The sequence below is a fragment of the Octopus sinensis genome, linkage group LG11 (genome assembly GCF_006345805.1).
Source record: "Octopus sinensis linkage group LG11, ASM634580v1, whole genome shotgun sequence".
Classification (NCBI taxonomy): domain Eukaryota; kingdom Metazoa; phylum Mollusca; class Cephalopoda; order Octopoda; family Octopodidae; genus Octopus; species Octopus sinensis.
In genome coordinates this window covers 12,643,331-12,665,632 of record NC_043007.1, presented here as the reverse complement: position 1 = coordinate 12,665,632, position 22,302 = coordinate 12,643,331, and the positions used below count along the sequence as shown (strand labels likewise).

The 22,302-nt window shown below is 36.8% G+C and overlaps 1 protein-coding gene across 2 annotated transcripts in view; it reads right to left on the bottom strand.

Moving 5' to 3' along the window:
* The window catches only part of LOC115217499 (protein kinase C and casein kinase substrate in neurons protein 1), a 241,944-nt gene that overhangs the window by 104,429 nt on the left and 115,213 nt on the right, over nucleotides 1–22,302 (bottom strand). For both annotated transcript variants that reach the window (XM_036507078.1, XM_029787212.2), the window contains exon 3: nucleotides 2,529–2,755. In XM_036507078.1, the coding sequence (XP_036362971.1) occupies nucleotides 2,529–2,755 (227 nt within the window). The remainder of the gene's footprint in view (nucleotides 1–2,528; nucleotides 2,756–22,302) is intronic.

Below are 22,302 nucleotides of genomic sequence, written 5' to 3'. Positions count from 1 at the left end.
TGTTAATTCCTCTTCAGTGTTAAGTATATATATATATATATATATATATATATATATATATACTCGAGCAATTATATTTTGTTTTATAAAAACAATGTTTAATGTTATTTTCAGAGCTGATGATTAATTAGAATAGCAGACAAGAGAAACTATAACCTCTTTAATCAATTACAATAACTATGTACCATAATGAAAACTAATTTATCCTACTACACTTATCTAGTTGTAAACTACTAGTGTGTTTTACTATACAAATATTGAAGTATTTAGTAGAGAACTACATAATAAGTAACTTCTGTGGTAAATAAAAATGTTTTAGTCATTCATAAAGATAAGCAAGTATTTTTAAGCACTGGACTAGAAGTTCATGTATGAAAGATAAATCTTTATATTTTGTATCTTAACTGATAAACAAAATTTAAGCTAAAAGCAACAAGGATATTCAATGAAGAACATACAAAATAAATGGTTGGTACATTTTGAAATATATATTTCAGAAATTTTAGATTTGCTGGACATGCAATGTGAACATCAAGTAAAAACTGATGTCGGGTGAATTAAGAATTCAAAAAAAGACAACTATTTTGGGTTTGATAATGTAATAACAGGAACAGTGTTTGGCAAGTGAGAAGGATTGTGAACGATAACCGAAACAAAGGCATACTGGAAGAAAATTTGGCAATGGCAAGATCTGGTTTGAATCAAGTTTAGGGGGAGAAAATAAGTAAAGGATATAGGAGGTTGTTCTGTTGAATTATCAAATCTTATATATATAAAAAAAAAAAAGATATAACTATTGATGATAGTAATTAATTTATAAATATAAATTTAATAATATTAATAAAGAATGTTTAAGAGTTTAATGACAGATCAATAGCATGTTGACTGATTGGAAGACTGTAAAATTCTAATTATTTCAGTTCATATCACTAATTAACATTAGAAACATATAGCAATTATAAAAGTCAAAGACTTGAAGTTAAACTAAATCTTAGTATTTACTAACTTTTAAATATAGAATTACCAAAAAAAAAAAAAAAAGTTGAATTGTCATGATTCTTTTAATTAAAATGTTTGGAAAGAGTGAACCTAAAGTGCAGGTTACAACACTAATAATTATCTGGGCGTGTCTTTTGGTACTTACACATTCCATCATCACCTACAAAAATAAACGTCTGATTGATAATTAACAAAGAAATATATTCTTTAAGCAGATCTTGAATCAAGCAATAAATACATATATATATATATATATATCACTGCTGTTAAAAGATCTGGAATGATATATCAATATTTTAAATTAAAAGGAAGTGTTTCTGTTTGGGTTGCTTTTCATTCCTGAAATATTTTGGATATATTACCAATATGCTGATGCAGAACAAGTCTCTGAATTAAACCAGAAATTCTTCTAACCTTTTCTCTTTCATCAACTACATCAAACTTCTAACATTTTCTTTGTGATTTATATAGTTACTTATACATACACATAAAATTTTTTTTTTAAATCATACATACACACATGAGAACTCCTGTTCACTATATTCCTTGAGTAAGAGATCTTTACCGTTGTGAGACATCATTTAGCTCTTTTACATCTGTTAGCAATTATCTCCCATGCTTCTTTATATTCTGATTATACAGCAGAATCTCACTTGGAATCTCTCATCAAATACAAATCGGTTTATGAACAACTTTTGAATATAAAACATCTTGGGTGATAAATGGTGTCTTCAGTAACAAACATGTAAGTTGGCAACAAGGCTGAGAGTATCATGAGGAGAGCATCAGTTGCTGTCTAGCTTTCACACAGGACACATGTTTGTTTTTCATTCACTGTACCGTCTGTTGAATTTCCTATGGAGAAAGATAGTTTCGGTTTATGAAATTTTGAGTGACGACCAGCCTTCATGAATTAAATTTGTAAACTGAGGTCCTACATTGAGAAAGAGCATTTTGTCTCATAATGAAAGACCACAGCCGAAAACCTTGGACTCCACTCTTTTCCTTTCTTAGATCATAAATGAATTACTTTGTGCCTCTGCTTGTGTTGCTGTTTGATTCTGAGACTGTTTAGATATGGAACAAAGAAAGCTTTCATTCTAAAGTAATGAATTTTTCAAAAAAGTAGCACAAGCGATTGACCAACAGAATCTCACTTGTTCATCTTTAAACATACATGGATTACAGAAACCTACCTACAAGAAACTTAAATGTAATATGCCATGGTAACCACTGTGCGCTATGCATGTTAGAACAAGCAGTAGTGTTACAAACAAGGCTAAAATATGGCATTATCTAATTGCCCACAGCCAGGCAATAACACCATTTTATTTTCTTCACCCTCAAGCAAAACATTGCATTCTTCACTCTTCATGACAACTGAACTTATCAAAACTCATTTATAAAATATGGTCACATACAAATTATCAGTTACTACAGCAACGGCAAGATTTCTTGAGCAGAGAATAACAATATAGGGCCACTCGCCAACAATAACTGAAGCAAAAATGTTACAAAATATAATTTACCCTTTTCAAGGAAGTCATTCCATTTTCTAGACCACTGTGAAAGCTGCTTTGCGTAAGATTTTTCTATATCACTTCTTGTTTCAATTAATTGCCTTAAACTGTCACAAAGTTTACTGCCATTTTCAATCCGTTTTACAGACCGGTTATATTTTCCTATCTCCCAGAAACTCTCACTTGCTTGGTTGTTATACTCATCCATAACAGACATGTTACAGCTGACAGTTAACCTAAAATTAGAAAGAAAAATAAATAAATGAGAATGTGGTTATGATAGCATGTGAGAATTTTATTACAATGACTCAACAATTGATACAAAAAGCAGGCTTTATATAAAGATTATTTGTGGATTCTCTTTGTTGTTGTTCTTTTTCAATGCACAATCTAGTTTTTGACAAGGAATTGTCTTACAATAACACTTGTAACAATTTCCACCCACAACAATATATTAAACACAGAGTAAAAAATAACACCTCCTCACTTCAACATTTTATTCATATCTGAACGATAAATAAAATGTCAAAGCAGTATTTAAATTACAAAACCCAAACCTCAGGCTATAGCTTTTACTCTCAAGTAAGAATGCATATTTTACTACATTTTTTTAAATAAAAGACATTAAGTCACTCTCTTTACTCTTTTACATGTTTCAGTCATTTGACTGCGGCCATGCTGGAGCACCGCCTTTAGTCGGGCAAATCGACCCCGGGACTTATTCTATCGGTCTCTCTTTTGCTGAACCACTAAGTGACAGTTGTCAAGCAATGCTAGGGAGACAAACACAGATACACAAACACACACACATAATACATATAATATATATATATATATATATATATATATATATATATATATATATACGACAGGCTTCTTTCAGTTTCCGTCTACCAAATCCACTCACAAGGCATTGGTCGGCCCGAGGCTATAGAAGAAGACACTTGCCCAAGGTGCCACGCAGTGGGACTGAACCCGGAACCATGTGGTTGGTTAGCAAGCTACTTACCACACAGCCACTCCTGCACTGTTAGTATTTTCAACAAATTTAATGTAACATCCTGTGCTAAGAGAAAATATAAACAGGCATGGTTGTGTGGCTCTGGGCTTGATTCCCACTGGATGGAATCTTGAGCAAGTATCTTCTCTCACAGCCTAAAGTTGATCAATAAATTGTTAGTGGAATTTGGTAAGCCGGAAATGTGATTAAAGCCTGTTATGTTATAGCAAAGGGTGTAAATATTAGTTAAGTCAAAACAATCATGGTGCTTCTTGCAATGTTACAAGAACAATATGTCATTGGCGACGGGTGTTATACCTGCAGACTGGAGAACAGCGATAATCTGCCCAATTTTCAAGAAAGGGAGCCGCGAAGACCCGCTTAACTACCGACCGGTTTCCCTTACATCAATAATCAGCAAGATGTTCGAAACCATCCTTAAGAAAAGTATGATGCTCCACCTCCTAAGCACAGCCTCGATCACTGATTCCCAACACGGCTTCGTGCCGAAGAGATCATGCTTGACCAACTTACTAGTAATGGAAGAATTGGTGACGTGCATCCTCGATGATAGTGATGCTGTTGACATCGTTTTATTGGACTTTGCCAAAGCTTTTGACTCGGTAAACCACCGCCTACTACTTGTCAAGCTTCAAGCATATAGTTTCCATCCGGATATTGTACGATGGGTTGGTGCCTTCCTCTCAGATCGCTCCTTCCAAGTTCAAGTTAATGGTTCGCGGTCCGACGTCTCCAGTGCGAGCAGTGGCGTGCCTCAAGGTTCAGTGCTTGGGCCCTTGTTGTTCTTAGTCTTCATAAATGACTTGCCCGACGACCTCACGCAACACACCCTTCTATTTGCCGACGATATCAAACTGGTCGCTCCTCGCGGTAGTATAGAGGATCTTCGTCGATGCCTCCACCAAATTTGGAAGTGGTCTAACGATTGGGACCTGTGTCTGAACGTGTCAAAGTGCTGTCATCTGCCTGTCGGCTCTACTCCTACAACTCAACTTGATTTCGAGCCGGGTCGTCTGCTGCTGGAGAGGACCGATCAGGTAAAGGACCTGGGTATCTTGGTGGATTCCTCCTTTTCGCCTTCGGCCCAGTGCGTCCATGCTGCCAACAAAGCGCGCGGAATTCTGTTTTTGATTCGACGGTCATTCGGAGTGCTCACAGCAGCCATATTCCTGCCACTCTATGTCACGCTGGTGAGACCCATATTGGAGTATGGGATTCAAGCCTCTTCTCCTTATCTCCTCAAAGACATACAGCACCTCGAAAGAGTCCAGAGGCTGGCTACCCGCATGGTTCATGGTCTCAAAAATTTGTCCTACGAAGAAAGGCTGAGGACGCTCGACCTTTATTCTCTTGAAAAACGCCGCCGCCGTGGTGATCTCATTCTCGCCCACAACATCATAAGCGGGAAGTGTAACCTCTCGAAAGAGCTGTTCTTCACTCCTGCTCCGGAGCGTCGGCTGCGGGGTCATTCCGAAAAGCTTTACCTGCGACGATTTCATCTCAATCGAAGGAGAGGAGCTTTCTCCGTCCGGGTTGCGGATCCGTGGAACAAGCTGCCAGATGAGATGGTGAAGATGCCGACGACCGCTTTGTTCAAAGCCTCCCTGGACCTCAAGTGGCCTGAACTCTTTACATGAACACCACCCTGTACTTAACTCCATGTCCCCCTACATGGCCTTGCTATTTGCTTTTGAGCCAAATTAACTAACTAACTAACTAACTAACTAACTAACAATGAATCAGAGATTTGGGTTGGAAATATGTAACCAATGATGATGTTGGTCACAAACTATGTTTAAAACAAAAAGAGGAAAATTTTTATGTTGATATCTCTTGCAGTATCTCCCCATGTTTTGGTAAAAAAAAAAAAAAAAAAGACACACACCTGCAGACTGTTAAATTGAGGTTATTATTTAAAAGTTAATTAATAACAATGGAACATTTACTGAGTAAGGGACTCAATATAGAGAGAAGGGTCCAATCATTGAAAATTCAAGCTGACTGGATGGTTGATTGGATGGTTGAACAAGCACACTCACACACGTGTGTGTGTGTGCGCACATCTACATTATCTACAAGTAGTTAAAGAAAATGCTCAAGAAACCGTGCTATCAATTTGCTCAGTTACTGACAAGATGTAAGTCAGTTGAGAACAGTTAAAACCTGTGTCTTCTACCATTAATCCACTCTCACTAAACTTTCTACTTTTTCTTCTTTTTTTTTTAGTAGCTTGGAAGAAAATTATCAGACATTATCACAAGAATGTGATGTAAGAAAATAACAGTAGTTCTGCCTTGGCTATGATTTCTTATATTTTCCACAGAGTAATAGACGAGGAGGATAGTAACAGGACCAAGTAAAACATCTTGGAGGCAAGGTGCCAAACTCAATCATAAAAACACCAGCATACAAAAAGGAACAAGATGCTCCAACAGGGAGACATTCCACAAGAAATCCCACAGGTCTAAGACTACTAAAATTGCCAATGGTAAGTGCCCTCTCCCAGCTGTGTTCTTCAGCCAACAGGCACATGTTCAGATTAGGCCTGTTCTCTAGGGCCTTCTTACCACATTCACCCACCTCTTTAGGAGAGTGCAGCACCTCCCTATCCACCATCACCTACAAAATATCAATATGTCCCCATTTGTTTGCATCCCTCCTCAGCAGTACCGTCAGCCGTCCAAGAATTTGAACCTGGAGATCTCCATTTCCAGCGACTTCAAGGGCCACCTCCTAGTGGTGTCAGGCATCAACGAAGAGCCCTCGACTACAACAAGACGACCAAAGTTTTTATTTTTTCCCCCTCAAGGTCTGGGGTCTCCCGCCCCTAAGCCCTAGATCATCACCTAATCACCCTTACCCGTCCTGTTGCTTAACAACAGCAGCAACACCACCACTCTTTGACTCTCAAAACTTAGAATCTTCCATTCTGCTGCTGGTTGCAGTTGACAGATGCCTGCCAAGACGCTGGCATACAAATCTGGCATGTGTATGCCAAGTCTGTAGACTAGACCATTCAGTACAGGTGATTTACCATCAGCCTTACCCCCACCAGCTGCTGTCATTGATTTCTGCAGCATTTTGCCTCTTCTGCTGAGAGCCAATCAGTTAGTCAATGATGAAGGTACCCAAGACAATAGTGTCATCTCCAGTCCATCACTCACCCACCAAAACTGAGAATATGCTATTGGGAAGTAACACAAATCTGTTTGGAATATAGTAACATGCCTGTCTAGGTCTATCAAAGACCAAATTGTATTTTCTCAAAAATAATTTCAGCAGTGTTACTAGCATCAGCTGACAGTAGAAATAGTTCAAACTTAGCATACCAAGGTAATATATTGTTCAATAATTTTTTTTTTAATATTTTCCTTGTAAAGCAAATTTTTATCCCAAAATTCTTAAATGGTTGATCTCACAGTAATTGCTGTTGTTTCAAGAAATTTGTTTTGGAATTAAATGACCTCTTTAGAATGCATTTGTATCATTCTAGTAATTTTACCTAACAATCAGTTAAGTGTAAACTTGTCTCTTTATTTTGTCACACTGAATCTAAATTCCTTGATTCTGTTCAACATGTTACTCATTAGAAATAATAATAATAATAATAATAATAATAATAATAGTATACAGCTTTTCCATGCACCAATTCAGGTTGCTAGTGCTTATCTCAGGACCAGCTGTATTTGATGATAATCAACTTTGACACTGGAAATCTGTTCCCATCCTTGCTTAATTCTAACAATGTATGTACTGTGAACATGCATATATGTACACTCATGCCTACGCATACATCTTCACCTCTCTTCCGCTTCCTCATCATCAGAGTTTTATTTTATTTTATTTTATTTTACTCTTTTACTTGTTTCAGTCATTTGACTGCGGCCTTAAGTCAAACAAATCGACCCAAGGACTTATTCTTTGTAAGCCTAGTATTTATCCTATCAGTCTCTTTTGCCGAACCACTAAGTTACAGGGATGTAAACACACCAGCATCAGTCGTCAAACGATGTTGGGTGGACAAACACAGACATACAAACACACATATATATACATATACATATATACAACGGGCTCCTTTCAGTTTCCATCTACCAAATCCACTCACAAGGCTTTGGTTGGCCCGAGGCTATAGTAGAAGACACTTGCCCAAGGTGCCATGCAGTGGGACTGAACCTGGAACCATGTGGTTGGTAAGTAAGCTACTTACCACACAGCCACTCCTGCACCTATATTTTACTTTATTTTACAAGGCAACAAAATTTTGTTTTGGTCCTCAGTCACTTAAGCCCGAAAGAGAACCTGTCTATTACTAGAGGTACAATATACACACTTGGTATGGTTTGTCATAGTAATTAGTAACAAAAATTGTATTCAGTTGTAAAAGACCTCAAAAGCCTCCATTCACATCTACTTTAGTACAGCATGAAACCAAGGGGCAGGAAAGGATATTCACAATCCAAACAAACTCTGGTGTCAACAAACCAATGACCTTTTACGAAGACCAATTATGTTCTGACAAAGATTACAACAACCATCAGACAGATTACGCACACACATACACACAAATTCTTCAATTACTGGTTTGTAATCCGACTGCCTCTTCTCTCCATTTATAACCCACACTCTACTGAACTTATTAACTCCATCAAAACAACTGAATTTTCTGCTATTTTCAAAAATGATCCACTCTATGAATATGTGCTCCTTTCAAATAATAATAATACGCAGTATTTTGAAAGGTTTTTGAGCTACACTTATCTCCTCCGGTTACTTCAGTACAGAAGGTCCCCCCAAAATATTAGTAGGGTTACTTCTGTGTAAGATCCCCCCCCCCCTGTTTTGGTAGGGTTAGGACAAGACTTGTTGAGATAATATTCTATATATGGCTGAATACTGTACCTAACGCTTGCTCTTAAGTAATATACTTTGTATCAATGGTCTTGGCACATTGTATTGCCAAACTAAGGGACACTGTTTATGTGGAATATAAACAAATGTCACCACTGCCCAAGTTCTCTCAATGTGAAAACATGCAGAGACTAACACACACACATACCAATATGACAAGCTACTGTATAGTTCCTGACAAGCAAATTTCACTCACAAGGCATTAACCAATGGCTATTGTCCAAGGTAGAGTGAGGTACAGCAAGTTTCTTAACTACATGGCCATGCCTGTATAGGCATTCAAATTTTTAAGCACTTAATCCTTTGTCAGTGTATTATAGAAACCATTTCTCTTTATGAAGCCTTGAGAGGATGGGGATGTTGTCTCTATGTACAGACACCCTCATTGTGTTTAACCCGTCAGCCAAGATGGTTACCAAAGCATGGCCACTATACTGAAGCTTACTAAGAGCCAGCAAGGAGATGAGTCTACAGTGGTAACTAGGAATTTAAGGCCAGCCTTGTTCAAACTGTTGAACCCATTCCAGCATGGACAACAGATGATAAATGATGATGATGCTCATATGGGTTGTATGAAATTAACTAAGGCAAATTTTTGAAGGCCAGATACTCTTCCTGTTTCCAAGCAAGGTAATATTTCTCCATGGGTGGACATGTTTTCACATGTGATTTGAAATAAAGAACACTGCTGCTATGACAATTGTTCACAACTATCATGCTAAAAAGGGTTATACAAACACATGCTTCTTTTAGTTTCCACCCAAAATCCTATGGTTGGGAAACAAACTTCTTTACCAGACAGCCATGTCTGCATCTATTTTCTTTGTTTTTGTTTTAATTTATTAATGAAATAAAAATTAGTTAAAAGCTGTTAAATCAATCAAGAAGTACTTTTAATAATAACAAAGCAAATACAGACTGTTAATGAGTTAATTAAAGTCTATTATTATTGCGATGCTACACAAGAAATAAAAATGTTAAGTAGTAATAAATTCCAGAAATTCTCAGATTTGAATATTTGGTTATGAAGCAAGTAATGGGGTACAAAATGTTCTACGAAAGTGACCTGGCATATTTTATTAAGAAAAGAAGTACATTATAAAAATGATTGTTTTTGCAAACAGATAACAGTCACAGTCTTTAATAAAGTTATATATAAATAATAAAACCAGATATGTAGCCTAGTTGGAGCATGTAACACATGTACGATAACCACATTTAAAGATCAATGAGAGAGCTCTTTTGTGTGGTTACCTGGCATGCTAGAAAAAGCAGTCGAGTCTTTTGCAGAACCTAACCCTTTTGGTATCAACTCACCTGAGAGCATGTAGGATGGCCTCAGGATTTAAAGAATTTAAAATTAAAACTTGCTGTTATAACTGATAATGAAAGATTTGGCTAAGTTTTATTTACTCAACATTATTTTAACGAAAGTTAATTTTACAAAAAGCCCAATAAATTTCAACTATCTACAAAATTAACTGAAATTGCTTTTTGTTAGAGATATACTCTTTTCTCTCTTTTACTTGTTTCAGTCATTTGACTGTGGCCATGCTAGAGCACCGCCTTTTTAGTCGAGGAAATCGACTCCAGGACTTATTCTTTGTAAGCCTAGTACTTATTCAATCGGTCTCTTTTGCCGAATCGCTATGTTACGGGGACGTAAACACACCAGCATTGGTTGTCAAACAATGTGTGTGTGTGGGGGGGGGGGCAAACACAGACACACACACACATATATATATACATATATACGACAGGCTTCTTTCAGTTTCCGTCTACCAAATCCACTCACAAGGCTTTGGTCAGCCCGAGGCTATAGTGGAAGGCACTTGCCCAAACTGCCACGCAGTGGGACTGAACCCGGAACCATGTGGTTGGTAAGCAAGCTACTTACCACACAGCCACTCCTGCGCCTGGTAACAAAAGTGTTAAAGATTGAGCAGTGATAAAATAAGAAATTTAAGCATGTCGCTTAACATTTAAAATAATTCTTTGTAACTGAATAGGGGGAGGCTGGTTTTGAAGATCTTAAGTAACTAAATTGATGTAACAACTATTCATTTTATGACAAAAAACTTCCTCTTATGTCAGTTTGTAAACCTTGAAATTAGAAGAGGGAAGGATGGATGGATGGATGCATGAATATATGATCATTGCCCACTTGTGTTTAAGGAAGACCATCAGTGATAAAAACAGTGACACCTATGCAGAATTTTACGTCCAATAAGTACTGCACAACACCTCGTAGACCCTTAAATTTGCATAAAGAACCTATTTCTTTGTTGAGTAATTAATTAATATTTGTGGTTAAGTACTTCATTAGATCTAACACGATAAATCACAACAATCCTTTCAAACAGCCAGAAAAGTTATTCAGCCCAGATATGTGATACGCAACAATATGCCATATAAACTTGCCACATCCCATAAACAAATTCTTAAATAATGAGTCAGATTCACGACTGTAACTTTATTCATTCACGGGATATTACAAAACAACAGAGATCAGAAGAGAGGAGGGGGAAAGATTTTTTTTTTTAAATTCATTTTTTTTAGTTATTCCCAAATTCTGTATGTCAAAAAGTAATTCTTGTTAAAATAGGTTAAATCATTCATGTATGAAACAAGTTACTCAACAAAGAAATAGGTTCTTTATGCAAATTTTAAAAAAATAAAACCCAACAACCTTGGAAAGGAGGTGGCATAATAAAAGAAAGGAAGCAAGTAACAGTGGAAGCAGAAAGGCGATGTGAAGAAATTTCACAGAGCAATATGGAAAAACCTGATTCCATCATCATCATCATCATCATTTAGTGTTTGAATTACATGCTGGCAGGATTTGACAGATTAGATAATTATGTTCAGTGTCCATATCTGTTTTGGTATGGTTTCTATGATTGTATGCCCTCCCCAACACCAATAATTTCGACTGAGTGAACTGGGTGCTTTACCATGTCACTGGCATTAGTGAGGTTCACCAAGAAACTGACAAGACATGACCCCTCGATTGAGCGGCATGCAGTATTGAGGGTGGCAGTTTGTGCCAGGTGTTAAGAGGTAAGAGTATGACAGAGGGAGAGGAACAGGTGTCTTGCTGTAGAGGATATACATGACTACCCCAGTTGAAAAAAGAAAGATGGTGATGACATGTCAGGATATACCCTCAAGGTACAAGAAGGAGGATGGCGACAGAGAAGAATGCACCTTATTGTGCCAACCTGAGCCATGGCACACACACACAATGGCTGTCTACTCTATATTCTAGTTAGACTACTGGGTTACAATATATATATATATTTTAATTCTATAATCTTTCCTTTCTCATGTGAAAATATAACTAATTTTATAGTGTTTTAGACTGATGGTCATATTACTGGCATTTTTGTGTTTTATAAAATTATAACTGTAGAGCAGTTTCTATACTTGTAAAGAAACTCAAACTGAATCCTATATTACATCAAAGAAACACATGTTAAATTGTTCTCTGAAACGAGAGTCTATGCTGGCCGGATGACTCAGTATTTTGTCTGTGTCATTTGTAGCTACGATCTGTCAGGATTATCCAATTTGAAGCTTTTGTGGAGTGAAGTTACATGGTGGCAAGCAAATCATTAATAATATCCAGCCTTTCACTTCTACAGAATTAATAATATAAATGCCAGCAATACATTGGGCAATGAAGGTTGAATTGTTGCAAATTCAACAGGATTAGTTATATTCTTCAAGACAATTATTTCTACAACTTAATAATGATGGGATTCTTAAATTCAACAAAAAGGGAATACCATTGAGAAATCTTGCTTGTCTAAGACTGTCCTGGATTTCCTCCTTTATGACTAGAAAAAAACCTAACAGTAAAATTATTTTAGAGCAAGTAACCATTATTTTGTTACTACTTGAAATATTTTCTGGCCACTATTTTGCCATTTAAATTTCATTGAGATTTAACCCTTTCATTACCAACTTGGCTGAAACCGGCTCTGGCTCTGTGTACAAATGTCTAATTTTCATAAGTTTTGAATTAAAATTTCCCACCAAACCTTAGTCAAAATTTATGTTCCTAACACTAGCTTAATGATAACTAAGTTATTTTACTAAATTCTTTGTTATATCTAAAATTAATTGAAAGAATCACAGAGCATCTCAATAGAAATATGGTAACAAAAGGGTTAAAAAGAAAAAATAATCAGCAGAAGACATAAGAGGAGACTTCGATGTCGTCACTCTTTATGCTGGAAATAATAGCCTAAATTTCCTTTAATCCACACCCTTCCAACTACTACTAATGTGCCTCTACCCAAATGTAGAGGTGTGTTTAACCTTTTCAATACTAACATGGCTGAAACTCCCTCTAGCTTTGTAGTACAAATGCCTTGTTTTCATAAATTTTTGAATTAAAATCTTCCACCAAACCTTAGTCACAATTTATGTTCCTAACACTAGCTTAATGAGAATTAAGTTATTCTACTAAATTCTTTGTTATATTTAAAATAATTGAAAGAAACACAGAGTATCTCAAAATAAATACAGTAATGAAAGGGTTAATCAAATTCTCTTGACTGGTTACTATAATCTAGTGACCACAATTGTTCTGCAGATTATTTTTTTTTTTTTTTGTAATGAAATTTATAAACAACCTTTTCAATCAGAAAGAGTGATCGCTTCTTCAATAATTTAGCAAGATCATTTATTGAGTGAACTACATGTCACATATATAATCATGTCTTCTAATCTTTATAAATGCATAAACTCACACTAAATATGAACCACCTTTAAGAAAATCAAATAATGTACATTCATAGACACTGATGGCTTTCAAAAAGTACAACAGCAACTTGAGATCAAATTATATATATTAAATCTGTGAAGCTAAAGGTATATTTAATCCTTGCTTGAACAGACAGTACAGGTTAACTTGATGACTCACTGTTGTACTTTTCACTTGTTGTTGCTGTTGTTGTTGCTTTGGGTCATTTGTACCCCAACATCTCTAACAGTTCAATCTAATTCTAAACTTTCTGGGAACAAAGTTACATGTGTGCAAACAAACCATCAATAATATACCTTAGCAGAATAATATTGCCAGCCTTGATTTAACTGCTTTCTGTCAAATAAACATGTCATTAATGCCAGCATCGTCGTTTTAATATCTTTTTTTTTCTTCTTCTTATTTCGTGTTGCTATGATTACTTCCACCATTTTTTTTTCTTTCTTTATCTAATCTGAAAAACCTGATTCAACCCTTTAGCAAACAGATTACTCTATCAAATGTAATGCATATTTATTCACATTATAGTTACATGTTATCTTGTAGCTTTGAGATTTCAATGATGTGATTGTTTATTTTTAGAATGACATTGTAGGGTAGGTGTGAGAGGCTGGATCTAGCTAGTTTGAACATAAAACAGGTAGACTATCTGAGGTAGATATGACCAGTTTAAATGCTAGGTTACAATCTGATTTATCTATTTCATGTTCATCCTAAATTTACCTCAGCTGCCTTTTACTACAATCTTTCTCATCACATATTCAGAAAACTGCAATCATCTGTCTTCCATATACCAACTTACATCTTTGGTAACCAGCTATTTCCTCAGTTCACTTGGCTCTTCATCTTCTTTCTCAAATTCATAGGGTGCATAAAATGACCCAAACTTAAATCATGCTTCTCTTATCACTACCGTTTCTTTACATTTACTCTTTATGTCTCAATGCCATACAACAAAATGAACGCACACATTGTCTTCCAACCCATCTGGACAAACAATAACTGACGTGGACTATGATCGCAGAAACAGAAGAAACCAACTGTGCCAGAATGAACAGATACCTGACAAAAGTGTTACTACCCATGTAAAAACAATAACTATTTTCTAAGGTATGTAAATCATACAAATCTTAGATTTCTCCTTTCATAAACAACATGTGGCTGGCAAGCAAAAGATGCATGGTTCGAATCCCAACAGTGGGCCTTTGTTTCTCTTTCCAGTCACAAGTTTGTGCTTAAAATAGTGTATGTGTATGTGTATATAATGGTGATGATTGTGGGTGGGTAGAATAAGTTTATTTACTATCATTATCTTACAGATGAGATCCTTCTGTTTCACAGAAGGATATTATTAATACATGTACACACACACAAATAGGTGCAGGTGTGGTTGTATGGATAAGAAACTTGCTTTGCAATCACATGGATTCAGGTTCAGTTCCTCTATGCGGCACCTCGGGCAAGTGTTTTCTACTATAGCCTTCAGCCTGATCAATGGCTTGTGAGCGAATTAGATAGACTAAAACTATGTAAAATTTCATTGTATATAAATAGGTATGTGTGTGTGTGTGTGAGTGTGTCTAACACTTCCAAAACTAATGTTTTACAGCTAAAACCTTTATCAAGCTACACCTATGATCCTGATATAATTAGTCACATACTTAACTGATAATGAAGACTGCTTTACTTCTGCTTGACAGTAAAACCATGATGTATAATTTAATCAATAACCAAGCCTTTACATACATACATACATATATATATATATATATACAATTTAAAAATAGGATAAAATCTTTATAAGAATTTATGAAGTAGTTAGCGTGAAAAACCTCATAAGAGAAAAATTCACCAATCTTTCTTTTAAATATATTTATTTATATTATATAGAGGGCATTACTATACATAAATGCCACACGCTAGGATGGACTCAAAGTCAAAACTACCAAAATATTTATTTTGGTAGTTTTGACTTTAAGAGTCCATCCTAGCATGTGGCTTTTATGTATAGTGATGCCCTCTATATAATATATATATATATTATATATATATATATATATTATATATATTATATATATATATATATATATATATATATATATATATATATATATATATATTTGTGAGTTAGAGGTTGAGAAACCAACTAAGGGATAGTACCTATCTGATATACTGCTGGTAGTGTACTCAGTTATTCATAGCCAAGTGCTAGTTATTGCATGGCAATCTCGAAATTGAGTAAAAGAGTGATTTACCCATGATTTATACAGCAAATAAGAAAACGGACAGGATATAAAATCAACAGACATCAGCCAGTAAACATTCCAGTATGACTATTTATTCAAATGTATGAGAGGTACAGATTCTCGAGGGGAAAAAGCTGGTAACTGCATAAACAAGGGTGTGAATACATATACGCATATAGAGAAACAAATGAACAAATTGTCAAGAAACTGAATGGGTGTGCCGGTGCTAGTTCCTTACAGCTGTTTCTGCCAAGAGGCAATGAAACAGCTGTAAGGAACTAGCACCTGCACACCCATTCAGTTTCTTGACAATTTGTTCATTTGTTTCTAAATGCGTATATATATTCACACCCTTGTTTATGCAGTTACCAGCTTTTTCTCCTCGAGAATCTGTACCTCTCATACATTTGAATAAATAGTCATACTGGAATGTTTACTGGCTGATGTCTGTTGATTTTATATCCTCTCCGTTTTCTTATTTGCCTATATATGGTGGTGACCCCCTTCCGTCAGACACTGACCATGGGTTTGCACCTAGAGAGTTACCCTCTAAGGCACAAGTCTGGGCAAGGTTGTTTTTTTTTATGGAAGACCAGCAGTCGCCCATGCATACCGGCCTCCCCTCTCCACGTCACCGATGTTGTCCAAGGGAAAGGCAAGGGCCGATACAGCTTGGCACCTGTGACGTCGCAACTCATTTCTACAGCTGAGTGAACTGGAGCAACGTGAAATAAAGTGTCTTGCTCAAGAACACAACACGCAGCCCGGATGGGATTCGAGCTCACAACCTCACGATCGTAAGCTCGACGCTCTAACCACTGAGCCACGTGCCTTCACTATATATATATATATAAATATATATATATATATATATATGCCTATATATATAATATATAAATGACATAATATATACATATATATGACATAATATATACATATATATATATGACATAATATATAACATAATGTATACATATATATATATTTGCTTGTGAAGACATGTTGGGGAAAGCGAAATTGAAATCGAATTGAACCAGCCAGGATCCCTGGTCTGGTGGTACATAAAAAGCACTATCCGACTCGTGGCCGATGCCAGCACCGCCTCCACTGGCTTCCGTGCCGGTGGCACATAAAATACACCAATCCGACCGTGGCCATTGCCAGCCTCGCCTGGCACCTGTGCAGGTGGCACGTAAAAAGCACCCACTACACTCACGGAGTGGTTGGCATTAGGAAGGGCATCCAGCTGTAGAAACATTGCCAGATAAGACTGGAGCCTGGTGCAGCCTTCTGGCTTCCCAGATCCCCGGTCGAACCGTCCAACCCATGCTAGCATGGAGAACGGACGTTAAACGATGATGATATATATATGATATAATACATATATATGACGTAATATATATATATAAGATGTAATACATGTCTTATAGTCAAAACCAAATTCTACTGTAAAACAAGGTTTAATGGAAAGTTCAATGGTAAATTGGCGGAGTTATTGGAGCATCAGATGAATACTTTGTGGCATTTGTTCTGACTCTATACTCAGAGGTCAAGTCCAGCTGGGGTCAAATTTACTTTTTATCATTTCGTGGTCAATAAGAGAATACTATTCCAAAGCCGCAGATTGGCAGAAGTGTAAGAACATCAGTCCAGATACCCTTGTAGTGTTTGTTCTGGCTCTCTGCGTTCTCAGTTCAAATCCCACCATGGGTCCCCGCATGGCCAGTAGATTCAACTTCCCACTCAGTTTAATACTATCACCTGGAACATAGGGAATTTTTCAGTGAGAGTACAGTCTGTTGCAAACATAACAGGCCAGGTTTCCGGTTTGTGGATATCTTCCTCCCGCCCTCCTACGAGTCTCAAGAGGCCCTGCAAAGGGCCATAAGCACTGCCTTCCCTTCTGACTAAAAGATGAAAGGAAGTAAAAAAAAATAATAAAAAAAATGAAAATATGGCCAACATTTCATAATACTGCTTTTCATAAGACCCATCCAATGTGTGGAAAATTAGCAATTTTGTCAAAAGATAAAATCAGTACGTTTGAAAAAGCGAGGCTTTTAATGAACTAAAAATAACACTTTCATCTTGTGTGATGGAGCCTTTTACAGGATAAATAAATAAATAAAAAAAACAAAATTATATAAGAAAATAAACATTCATAATATTTCACACAAAATGTTGACATTCTCAGGGTTACTAAAATAATATTATCATTGCTAATGCCAGTTATAAAGTACATGAACTCATTAAGGTAATTAGCAGATTATGCTACACGTATAATCCCATTAACTAATAACATCATATAGCAAAAAGCTTGTTACAACTCATAAATCAGGGAGTGATATATTTATAGAAGACGAAAAGAATGCAAAGCTCTATAAAAATAGGAATTTTATGAGTTGGACGACTGGTTCTGATACTCTTGATAATGTGTGTGTGTGTGTGTGTGTGTGAAAGAGTACTGACCTCACCAGAGCATCTTTTGATTCAGCAAGAGGCGAAAATAATGAGGATGACCTGAAGAGGAAGCCTCCACATCATTGTTCTACCTGCTAGAAATAAAACCCAACCCCCAACACCTCAAATCCTATCCCACCATCTTAGACAAGAAATTCAACTTATATTGAATTTTTGTAAAGTTATTTCTAGGATGCTACCGTGGAAACCCACGAAGAGAGACAGACAGACAGACAGAGACACAGACGATAACCACCAGCTGTGGAGTTGATGGTGAACTCCAGAATTAAGCAAACTTTCTTTAGACGGCTTTTTCTGGATCCTTCTTCACTAAGAAGTAGCAGTGTTACCCTTGCAAAGGGTACTCAGACACCTGAGGAGCTGCTGAATTTCATCATAGTTTGAAAAAGAAGTAACCAATAGGTGCAAGAGTGGCTGTGTGGTAAGTAGCTTGCTTACCAACTACATGGTTCCAGGTTCAGTCCCACTGCATGGCACCTTGGGCAAGTGTCCTCTACTAAAGCCTTGTGAGTGGATTTGGTAGACAGAAACAGAAAGAAGCCTGTCATGTGTGTGTGTCCCCCCCCCCCATACATCATTTGATAACCGATGTTGGTGTGTTTATGTCCCTGTAACTTAGCGGTTTGGCAAAAGAGACAGCTCGAATAAGTACTAGGCTTACAAGAATAAGTCCTGGGGTCGATGTCTTTGACTAAAGGTGGTGCTCTAGCATGGCCACAGTCAAGTAACAAAAACAAGTAAAAGAATAAAAAAATAATAGTCCAAACTGAAGGTTTGCTTTTATCTACTTCACTCACGCCAGTTAAACCTATATATTCCATTACTACCTATCATTGCAATCCAGATTTAAAACATGATAATTATTTAACTGTTTCTGATTTAGGCCATAAGGCAAACAATTTTGATTGGAAGGAATTAGTTGATACCATTGGCCTGTCACTTGACTGGTAGTACTTTACTGATCTCAAAAGAATGAAATGCTAAGATGATCTTAGTGGGATTTGAACTCAGAATGCGATGAGTTGTGACAAATATTACAAAGTATTTTATGCACTGCTCTAATGATTCTGCTTGCTCTGGCTTGATAACAGCAAATATTATTAAGATGCAGTGATGAATTAATAATAATAATAATAATAATAATAATAATAATAATGATCCTTTCTTTTATAGGCACAAGGCCTGGAATTTGTGGGGAGAGGGGTAGTTGATTACATTAACCCCAGTACTTGACTGGTACTTAATTTATCGACCCAAAAAGGATGAAAGAGAAAGCCGACCTTGGCAGAATTTGAACTCAGAACATAGCAACAGGCAAAATACCACTAAGCATTTTGTCCAGTATGCTAATGACACAGCCAGCTTGCAATAATAATAATGATTTCAAATTTTGCCACAAGAGCAGCAATTTTGGGGGAGGGGGGATGAGTCAATTACATCGACCCCAACGTTCAACTGGTTCTTATTTTATCGACCCCCGAAAGGATGAAAGGCCAAGTCGACCGTGGTGGAATTTGAACTCAAAATATAGTGATGGGCGAAATACTGCTAAGCATTTCATCCAGCATGCTAGCGATTCTGCCAGCTCACCAACTTAATAATAATAATAATAATAATAATAATAATAATAATATAACAAGGAAACATTTACATGCTCCAGGAAAAAGCATATCCATTATAAAATGCGGAAGAGAACAATCCTCATTTCTGTCAAATAACATGGCAATATGGCAGTAAGTGTCTGCAATAGATAGAAAAGATGGTTTTCTTTTCTTTTTTCATTTTTTTTTTTCTTCTATTTATTTGCTTCCTTTTTGCAGAAGCCCAGTGTCAACAAGCAGTTCATTAATTGACTTTCCTCAAATGCCTAAAATTTCATAAATATAAATACAAGGTTTGGCATCCTTCAATAACCAACTTTTCATGCACACACACACACACACACACACACATAAACCCCTCTCTTGTTATTTCCCTCTCTCTTTTTCAATCCCCTCACACTTAAACTCTTAAGTTTATACATATTTACACAACAGATATAGAGGAGTTACTTTATTTCAAGTATGGTTTATTTCCTCTTTAATCGTTATCTCCACCTCTCCTCATCACACATTTGCATGCTCTCTCCCTCTCTGTATATGCACACACACATTTTTTTTTATTTATTGAGAATGGAATTGTGTAGTGCATCCAGCTGTAAAATATTTGAGTCATATTTAAACCATCATTGTTTAACGTCCGCTTTCCATGCTAGCAAGGGCTGGACAGTTTGACTAAGGGCTGGCAAACCAGGAGGCTGCACCAGGCTCCAATCTGATCTGGCAGTGTTTCTACAGCTGGATGCCCTTCCTAACGCCAACCACTCCGAGAGTGTAGTGGGTGCTTTTTACATGCTGATATATACACACACACACAAACATACATACAAAATGCAGGTGTGAGAGTGTGTGCATATACATAAATACACATCCTGTATAATGGCACATATAAAACAAGACATACTAATACTATATCTGAAAAAGAAAGAAAAAAGAGAAAAATGTCATGGCAGGAGTGCCTTTGATCATAGGTCAGCTAGATAAAGGATGAGTTGGTGCTTATAAAAAGCAAGACACCACATGAAAAATACTGAATTGATTGAATTTATCCAGCAAGCAAAGACCGATACTAATGATATCATCATTATTGTTTTACATCTGCACTTCATGAGAGCTTAGATTAAATGGAGGCACATGTTGTACTGTTTTTACACACACATGTATATGAAGAGTGAAGGCATGACTGCATGCTTATGAAGTTCATTCCCCAACTACATGGCTCCAAGTTCAATCCTCTTGCGGAACCTTGGACTGTACACTACCTTAGCCTCAAGTTGATCGATGCTTCGTAAGTTTTGTCAACTCAAACTATTTAGAGGCCTGATACGTATGTAGATATATGCGTGCATTCAAGCACAAACATAAAATCCAGTGCATACCCATGTGCTTGCATATAAATATATATAATATATTAGGCACAAGAGTGGCTGTGTGGTAAGTAGCTTGCTTACCAACCACATGGTTCTGGATTCCGTCCCACTGCGTGGCACCTATAGCCTTGGGCCGACCAAAGCCTTGTGAGTGGATTTTGTAGACGGAAACTGAAAGAGGCCCATCGTTTATATGTATATATATGCATATGTGTACGTGTGTGTATATGTTTGTGTGTCTGTGTTTGTTCCCCCAACATCGCTTGACAACCGATGCTGGTGTGTTTACATCCCCCGTAACTTAGCGGTTCGGCAAAAGAGACTTGATAGAATAAGTACTGGGCTTACAAAGAATACGTCCTGGGGGTCGATTTGCTTGACTCCAGAGGGGGTGCTCCAGCATGGCCACAGTCAAATGACTGAAACAAGTAAAAGAGTAGTGGACAAACAAAAGAAATTGGCACGTGTGAGCACGCACAAACACACACAACACACACACACACACACACACATACACACACAAACATGTCTTTTGGGGGGTCTGATGAGGTGGCAGTCCATCATAATTACTCTCCACCAGCTGCTGCAGTTCTCGTTTTCAGCAGAGAGGACTGGAATAATTGAAAATGAAATGTCATACTCAAAGTGTGATGCAAACTGGCAAAGGATGGAAAACAAAAAAAATTGACAAAGGTTGGGTGGGTGGGGGGAGAGAAAACTCTTCAAATTAGTTAGACAGACACTCCTTTGTCGCACTCTTGCAATGGATAAATGTAATGAATTAGTGACTGGTCTGGAAATCTGTGACTAATAATGCTACTGTTTGCCAACTGGGATATACAACAAACATAGTAATAATGAACCACACTGATAAGCTGGTGAAAATACAAGGAGTGATTAAAGTCCATTTGGTGAAGTGCTGCTTTTCTTTACATTAAGATATTATGGTATCATCATAAAGGAAAGGGTTAAATTCAGATAATCTAAAAAAGCAAAAAAAAAAAAAAAAAATTTTTATCAGCTTGCATATTTTAACAATATGCGCCTTTAATATAGGCCACACATAAAATCTTCCCAGTTAATTTTCCTTTTATGGTTGCTGCACCTCTTATGTGTCCATAGATTACACTGGGTACATCTTATGGAGTTTCTACCTACACCTTTTCTACAGACCAAGCAGGACGAACTAAGAGCAAGTGGGCTGTGTGGTAAGAAGCTTGCTACTCAACCACATGGCTCCAGGTTCAGTCCCACTGTATGGTATCTTGGGCAAGTGTCTTCTACTATAGCCTTGGTTTGACCAAAGCCTTGTGAGTGGATTTAGTAGAGAGAAACTGAAAGAAGCCCACTGTGTATATATACATATATGTGTCTACAATCCAGTA